This window comes from Carex rostrata, chromosome 3 (assembly GCF_964058835.1).
Source record: "Carex rostrata chromosome 3, lpCarRost1.2, whole genome shotgun sequence".
Taxonomy (NCBI): Eukaryota; Viridiplantae; Streptophyta; class Magnoliopsida; order Poales; family Cyperaceae; genus Carex; species Carex rostrata.
In genome coordinates, this window is record NC_135920.1 from 12,444,134 (window position 1) to 12,453,214 (window position 9,081).

Consider the following 9,081-nt stretch of genomic DNA (forward strand, 5'->3'; position numbering starts at 1 on the left):
ATAACTTCCCATTTTAATAAATTTACTATAAAATTAACTGTTAACTACTTGATACATTGGCCGTAGGGGTGTCAATGATATCCTTTTTAACTGTTTATTTTTTGATTAATTTATTAGATATGAATAAGAATTTTTTTTATTAGCTAAATAGGTAAGAATATGAATAAAAATTATTTCGTACCGGTTACCTATAAGGATAATTATATAAAATATAATAGTATGATAATGTTTGAGCAATAATTAGTGAATATTTTTGTTATTTAGTGTATTGTTTTTGTTATAAGAAAAATATTAAACATATTATTTTTATCTACATGTCTTGTTCTTTACCTAAATAATTGAATTTATTGGAAGATATATTATTGTTTTTGAATTTTTTTTGTTTTATAGAAAATACAATTTTGTTTAAATTAATTGCACATTTATTTTCATTTTTATTTTTTATTAGTAATGTCATTACATATGTGCAAAATAAATAAGTTTTGATATTCTATTTATAAAATGAGGAGGGATCAAGTTACAACAATTTTTGAGTTACAACAAGTTACCACAACAATTTTCTACATTTTCAAAGTCCAAATCGTCGATCCAAACCGTTAGATGTGATATCTACAATAAAATGTGCTTGAAGACCAAATTTTAAATTTTTTGGAATTTTTTTACTATTTATTAAGATGGATACAAAATTCAATGGTCTGAATTTGACTAGTTTTTGTACCCATCTTAATAAATAGTAAAAAAATTTCAAAAAATATAAAATTTGGTCTCCAAGCACATTTTATTATAGATATCACATCTAACAGTTTGGATTGATGATTTGGACTTTGAAAATGTAGAAAATTGTTGTGGTAACTTGTTGTAACTCAAAAATTGTTGTAACTTGATCCCTAATAAAACTAATTATTATAGTAGTATTATTCGTTATTCACCTGCTATCATTCGTTACCTGATAATTTTAACAGATAAGAATAGAGTAGAGTAAAATTAATTCTTAATTGATAAAGTCATTTTTAATAGATATGAGTATGAAAATACTTTTAGAGACCCCTAATTGCCCTTACTCCGTCCCTCCTTTATTAAATTCCTCTCACCTCCGCTGCACTTTGGACCCTCCACAACAGGAATTCACATCCTCTCTGGTACCGAACAAAGAAATATTTAGAATTAGTGGATCCGGACCGTCCTTTTAACTTTTGCACGAATCTTAATGTAGAAATAATATTGGCCATGTGCTATCCCTGAATAGGCACCGAATTGAGATAATATGAGCCGTAACGTTGTGATCCCACCGTCCAATACCTGAGAGGATATTTGTAGAGTGAAAAAAACGTGTCGTGTTGTACACCGTGATTTTGATCTTGTGTCGTATCATGTCACAATCAAGCTAATTTTTCATGTGCCGTGTCGTGACCAAAATATCAAGGAGTGATCACGGTACATGAGTCATGTGCCGTGTCCAAACGTGTTGTGATTAAATGTGACTCGCGTAACCATTTGATCAAGATTTAATGATCTCAATTATACGTAACTCGCATGACCACGTGATGTGCCGTGCCGTGACTAGATCTTTTGCGTGATGTTCCGTGCTAAAATTTCAAAAGATAGTCACAGCACGAGACACGTGAATCATGATAAGTAACTGACACGTATGCCGTACCGTTCCGTGATAAAGCTGACTCTGCAGTGCTATTTTTCCCACTCTAGATATTTGTCCCCACAACAGCGGGTCCCAGTAACATAGATCATGATGTGGCATTGTACTCGACATGATATATTATCCCATTGTATATGTTTTCTCTCTTTATAATCTCAACAAGTCTTCGCATACTATTACAAAACTAAGATCCAGTCCTTCGTGGATGGAAACTGGATTATATGGAAACTGGATTATGTTTTATTTTTTTATGGTAAGTTTGACATATATTCATTTTGCAATAAAACCATTTAATATTTTAGAAAATATCCATAAAAAGACTAAATTAACATGATTATAAATGTAATATCCGTAATTTGGATTTATGGTGTATGTTAAAATTTTGTATAATTCAAAATTTGATTGTTTGTTCGTACAAAAAGTGTAACAAATGAAAAATGGTGGTTTATATGAGCACTTTGTCAAATCTACCACCGGCATTATTTATTTTTCTTTGTTTTTTATTATATTGGAATGAGGTATGAAACCTAACAGTTTTTTATTTTCTTTTTTTATGTTCCCAAGTTATTGAATCTCTCAATTTTATTCGCCCTGACCAACTCACCCAATGAATTTGGTTGCCTCGGATGGAATATGCCAAGGCATATTTCATACGTCATATAACAAAATATTAATAAATCAAAGCTGTCAATTACAGTTGTACTTATTGTACAGATGAACAAGTAGTTAATTTTAAAACAATTGACGAAGTCTTTAGCAGTATTTGATTGAAGTCTAACTAGAGAAAAATTGGATCATCATTCTTTGTAAATGAAGTCATATATAAGCAAATTAACAATCTGGGCTTTGTTCAAATAGTAAGACTTGTGTTACTTCGCAGTTACCAAGGCTAGGTAACCATTAGAAGGCTTCCAAAAGTTTTCGACAGATCTACTTGTATATGGTGCAATAATTTATTTTCATCGACCTAAAGCTAAATCAATTCTTTAAAAATCAAACAATATATTGCAACTACGAAGCACAAAAAAAACTTTTGATTGAAGGAGCTGAAATATAAAATGTATAATTTGTGACAATTTTTTTTTTAAAAAGGCCAAGGCCCATCTCATATTACTGAAATATAAAATGTATAATTTGTGGCAATTTTTTTTTTAAAAAAGGCCAAGGCCCATTTCATATTACTGAAATAAGATAATTACATTCATATTCATCAGAGATCAAGACTCTATCCAACATATCATGTCATAAACTGAGACATGAAACAAAAGATAATAAGAAGACATAATATCCAACTTCTAGTAACTGCTAATGACTAAAAGTAGTCTAAAGTAGATAAAATTAAGCCACATAGTAAACTAGATATAGAGACAAAAAATTAAGTTGTTGAAGATTCTTCATATATCACTAAGGAAGCTCAGGGGGTGCACTGGCATCATCAGGAGGCTGGTACATCACTATTTCTATGGACATATACTGGTCTAAGGGTATAGCATTCTCTATTATTGGAACCCAGGCCTCTGTAGCAGTTTTGGCCTTTGTGCTCATATCACTTGTTCAATATAGAAATAAAGATTTTATTAGTAAAATGACAGTGGCAATATTACAATTAGTAAAACAAAGTTCATTTCAATGTTTCTAGAGAGTCCAACAAACCACACTATAATTTGTGACAATTGAAATTTAAACTCAAGTTTTTTTCCATCACAAAGTGAAATTTTAATCAGTACATCACAAATACGCATTTATTTTTTTTCAAATCGTGAAGGTAGCTAACTACCTTCGGATGTCACAAACACACATTTATTTTTTTTACTTAATAAAATAACATCACTCCAATATGACAATAATATTACAAACAATGATTTAATTGAATGAATGATCTTTATTGAATAATTTGTCATATCTTACATCATGTGCATAGTGTATATTATGTTATTGGGAAAATAACTAAAAAAACATACAACGGTAACATGATTTATTTTCATTTCTGGTAAGTATTGCAAGCAATGAAGCAGCTGAGAAAAGAAGGAAAAAGAATAAATGGTATAATCCATAAAAGTTCACCAAGTAATGCTATGGGTACCCGAGAAATGCAGCGTCCATAGTGTATATTACGTTATGTATTTACAACAAATATCAATTCAAATAATACTTAGAAAATAATTATCTACAAAGGAAAAGTTGCACAATTCAACTGTGTGAGCTCCCGCCAACAAGACATGAACAGCACCTCACCAAAAGAAAAGAAAAGAAAAGCAACAACACTCCAGCTTTTTAGTGTCAACAGTGTTCAATCCATTTTGAATGGCAGACTGAAGTGTATGATTTGGAAAAATCTCTAGATGAGGAAGAACTGAATTAGTCACTGGAGAAGTGTTGTGTCGGGTCCACTATGGCTGCTCCAATCTTATTCAAATCACTAAATTTTTCTTTTGTCGGCTCCAGCTCAGACATTAGAAATTTAAAATTCAATGATCCCAGTAAATCAGGACTAATTATTAGTGTCTGGTTTAATTTTTCAAGTTCTCAACCGTTTTCATCTCGCTCCTGCTGTAGTTGCTTGTTCTCTAACAGTAGTGATTCAACATGAGCCTTTACTGGTACTAGGCTGTCTCCTAGCCCCTTAAAATGGTCTTCCAAAACCAGTTTCTGAATAGTAGCTTCTTGAAGATGTTTCAAGTTTGCTTCTTTCTCAGACTGAGGTTGAATGCTTTCTGATTGCAGTAAATTCATGCTACCATTGACTGATGCAATATTTTCTTCTAGTTCCTTCACACGATTTTCCAATGCCAAATTATGTCTATTGGCCTCTTGCAAAAGCTTGTCTTTTTCATTCAGCTCGGCCTTCAGATATTCTACTTCATGTTCCATACTTTGTTTTTGTCTGCAAATCGAATCCCCAACCTTCTCCAAAATCAGTGTGCCAATATTAACATCTGTTACAACTCAGATTCTAAAGTTTGACTACTATGAAATTACAACCCATAACAAGAACATACAGGCATGCTTGACACTATTTTGATTTTCGATAAGTAAATTAGAAGAAAAAAAACTAAATTTCTGTTAATATTTTACCTTCTGGACTATTAAAGTCAAATCTGCTAAGGCATCTTTGAGTTCTAAGTCAGCACATGATGCAGCATCAGCCTACAATATTAGTATACAGAGCATTTGACAAGTTACTTGTGGTCATATTATTTTATTAATAAACAAAGGTCTATGATATAATATATGGTCAAGTTGTATTTAACAGATGAACAATTGTACGTTTTTCATCTATCCAATCAATTAAGAGCAAAATTGAATTATATGTAGTAATATACTTACTTCAGTCATGAAAAGTGATCCTCCATCTGATATTTTATAACTTCTCCCAGGACTCGACCCAGAAGAACTATAAGAATACTGTTCTTGAGTCCTTTCCGGACTGAGACTGCAACTGCATGGCAGGGGCAGGGGCAGGGGCAGGGGCAGTTGCAGTGGCTTGATCGTTTTCTCCTGATTTGCCTCCCTTTCAAGGAACAGAAATATTGAGTTATGATGATATTCGGGAAATAAACAAGTTATAATGTTTTCTAGCTCGTGAAATAACCATGGTATGATATGTTTCATACATCTAATTGATCAATTTGTCTAACTTAACAAGGTAAACTTGTTTACAAAATTGTAAAATTAACTGAGAACAGTCAATCAGTAGCAATAATCCAATAACCTTTATTTGTAAAAACAAAAATTGAAAAGAAAACGGCTGATTAAAAGCAAAGTCACACCTTGTATAGATAAGGTTTCCTTTGCAAACAAACCAAATTGTGCATGATGTATCAGCCCTTTTCATAACAGACTTCGCTTTATTGGATGTCGGTTCAATCATTCGCCTGCAATTTTAACTTAGCAAAAGCTTCAATTATCTAATCGAGATTTAAATCTCAAAATTGCGTGAATAAAATCGACATACATTGAGTAACGACGATCTTCAGCTGCTCCCATTATCAATTTCTTGATCCCCTTGAGTGCAATTAGCTCCAAAATTCCACTTGCAATGTCATTATTGGACCCAAAAACTAATTTCTCGCATTTAAACTGTCAAAAGAAAAGAATTATCCACATTTTTAGGGATACTGATAGGACACTAATTTAAGAACTTGTTCAACAACTACATGTTAGGATATATAATAAAAGAGCTATAGGTTGTGATACAACGAAAGATTAAAATACCAGTATGTGTTGAAAACCTTACTGGTATAAACCCTAGCCATGAGCTTTTGTGTTTCTTAAAGAATTCATATCACCTAAGGTAACATAATATTTCTGTTTAGATTAAATATTAAGAGTAAGGCTTGGGTGCTATGGACAGCATAAAGACATCCGTGCTACGATCTCAAAAATATATCGTATAAATTTCAAACTTCGATTTAAGTAGCTCAATAAATTGGTTATATAATAAGCTTGTAAATTACTAATATTTACTATTTTTGAAAAAAAAATTACTATTTTTTATGATTTATGAAAGATGGCCTAAAAATAAAAAAAAATTGTCAATATTTTAGACTATTTTTTTTGTCATATTTCATAAATTACAAAAAACAGTGAAAAAATTCTAAAAATAGTAAAAATTAGTAACTTACAAGCTTATTATATAACTAATTTATTGAGCTACTTAAATCAAAGTTTGAAATTTACGATATATTTTTGAAATCGTAGCACGGATATATCTATCGATAGCACCCAAGCCCTTACTCAAATATTAATGAGGCTCCGATTTCACTTCGGGTCGGATTGGTCCGGATCTGATCAGACGGTTCGGATCTGAACATAAATATTTTGGTTAGGATATGGACTCCTCCTTAAATGGGCTATACAATTGGGCTTGAAAGAACACGACAATGGAATTGGTGCCATCTTGGGCTTGATCGACGACATCTTTTTCTCGCCTATGTGAATTTGGGCTGCGGAATTACTTAGAAATTTTATGTGAAGAAAACAATGACGAATGTGTATCGGTGGGACTATTTAGAGTCACACGAGTAAAATCGAACGTTTTTTCTACGTAGAATGCATCGCGGAAATTTCGACAGGAGACTTGTGAGGGCCCCACGGTCCTTAGAGCGTTGCTAGCGTGGGCCCTACGCGCGGTGCAGGACGCGAAAGGTGGAATTTCTTTTTAAAAAAAAAAAAAAAAAAACCAAATCCTCGCTTGCTTAATACTGATTTTTCTGTGGCGAGAAAAGGTTGATTTTTGGGTAAACTAATTACAAAGTAATTACAAGAGATAAATTAGAAGTGAAGGCATTTACATCTTAACTCACGACGCGTGAACAATGAAAACTCTTCGTAATTACATTAGGATCATTTGGCAAGACAACTATAACCATTAAAAATTAAAAAAAAAATAGTAAAACGAGAGCGAAATGGTTGCTTACCTTTGCCTTAGCGCATTGCCTTGTATAATCATCCAATTTCTTTTCGGCCTTTGATTTCTCCTCTTGTCTGTAAGCAATAAGTTCGATCTGAGATGCAATACTTGGATGGACTCGGCCTCCCACTGAAATGCATCCAAAAATTGAAAAGTTCAGATTTAAGAACACGATTAATTTCACCAGATTTTGTTATGTTCATTTCCACACATTTATTTGATCGTTACATTTTTATTTGTGAAGGGCCAAGACTTTGGTGGGCCCAATTTCTAGAAACACGATTAATTCCTTAACTTCTCTGGAATTGACTAGGACCTGGAGGCTGGAGCAAATTTTCAGTTTTTATTTTTTCTTAGAAACAAATTCTCCGTTTTGGAAATTAAGAACGAAAAAATTTGATCCAAATTCAAGATGTTTTTTTTTTCAGAATTTTTTATATATAGAAATAAAATAAAAATAATATAGGATAATAGGGATTGTATGAAAATTTTAATCTCATTGAAAGAATAAAAAATGATTTATTTAGACAAGATACAGCGTACCACCCACCTCATGTCACAAAAAATTATATTCCTGAACTAAAAGAATAAAAAAAAAATCATCTCCTTCAAATTACTTAAAGAAACAAAAGCAAATATTTCAGTTACTCATGGAAACAAAATCTCAAACCAATGTTTGTCGGTTTTTTATGAGATTAAAATCTCAAGTGAATCCATCTATTATATATCCTATATTATTTTTAAATATTTATTATAAAATATACATGTTGTCCTTTTTCTCTTGAGATGATGTCAATGGAAAAGATTGGAAAAATAAATAAATAAAAACTCATCTCCGTCCTACTTATATTATAAAAACATATTTTTTTAATTCCTAAATATTTAATTATGAAATAATAGAACGGTTTGTTTGGCCTCGAAATAATAGATCGGTTTGGATAATGTGCCAGGTTGCTAAAATGTCCCACTGGCAGAGGCAGTTGCGTGGTCACACCAGATATGGTTGCAAATTTGCAACAGTCTAGCTTGCTCATAATTTGTTCGGTCAAGTAATTTAATCCCCAATTAATCAAATAATTTGGATTAATCTCTTCATTTAAAATTTAGATTGTTCACAAGCTATGACTTGATTTGTGAAATTATCAACGTACTAGTACAGTAGTACTACAACATCATATTCGATCAGCGCAACTCCCAATTCGTTCAAAAGGGAATTGAATTAAAACTAAATTATTAAAGTGCTTAACAAACCCAAGGAATGATAATGGGAACAAACGGGTGAAAATATTGACAGAGTAGTTTTTGCTACATGCAGTGCAGCAACTCTATTTTGACTTTCTTCCGTGCGCTGCATGAAGAAACACTGCTTGCTCTGTCAATATATTACCCGGAATAAAGATGAGAGAATGAAAGGAAGGAAAGTTACATGGGCCGGGAATCATCTGATCAAGGATGTAGACATGGGTGATGACGATCTTGATATCCTTGGGAGCATTCCTCAAAGCCCACAAGAGAAGAGACATCCCCTCCTTCGACTTCTCTGGCAGAGCTACATACAACTCCTCTTGTGCTTCCATGCCTCCACCACCCCTTCTCCTACTCTCTCTTTTCCTCTCTCTCTTCCTCTCTCTCTCTCTCTCTCTTGATGTAAGACCAAAGGGTAGTCTAAATGAGCATAAATGACAGATCAGTTGTTAAACTGAAGTTCTCAGGGATGTATATGTTTGTATGATTATTATTGTTCTTTTTTTATGTTTCTTTCATTTTTCTTTATTTTTTGCTTGGTCAAGAGCAAAGCATACTCAGGTCGACGGGGACGTTCTTGTCATAATTTATTACTCAGTTGACATCGAGTTCTCAAGTCATTTACACAACTAATATTTTTCTACACAGGATTTATTAAACCGTACATCATCGTTGATTTTTCATTCTAGATATGTAGTTCTCTTTCTATGTAAAAAGAAGAAACCTTCTTTGATTTTTAATAATTCGACAATTTTTTTAATGAATTGAC

The 9,081-nt window shown here is 32.3% G+C and overlaps 1 protein-coding gene across 3 annotated transcripts; it reads right to left on the reverse strand.

Annotated features, from left to right (window-relative positions):
* Positions 1-3,682: 3,682 nt before the first annotated feature.
* Positions 3,683-8,787, reverse strand: LOC144551559 (U-box domain-containing protein 33-like). Of its 3 annotated transcripts, none has more exons than XM_078299581.1 (7): positions 8,494-8,787; positions 7,075-7,196; positions 5,610-5,734; positions 5,425-5,529; positions 4,982-5,165; positions 4,730-4,801; positions 3,683-4,538 (listed from the first exon to the last, which is right to left on the reverse strand). In XM_078299581.1, exons 1-7 carry the CDS (start codon positions 8,642-8,644, stop codon positions 4,515-4,517), a joined length of 783 nt encoding a protein of 260 aa, XP_078155707.1. In that variant the 5' UTR covers positions 8,645-8,787; the 3' UTR covers positions 3,683-4,514. The 3 variants fall into 3 exon arrangements, with proteins under 3 accessions (XP_078155707.1, XP_078155706.1, XP_078155708.1); XM_078299580.1 differs by having other exon boundaries at positions 3,683-4,558; positions 8,494-8,786; XM_078299582.1 differs by having other exon boundaries at positions 4,492-4,590.
* Between the last annotated feature and the right edge of the window lie 294 nt (positions 8,788-9,081).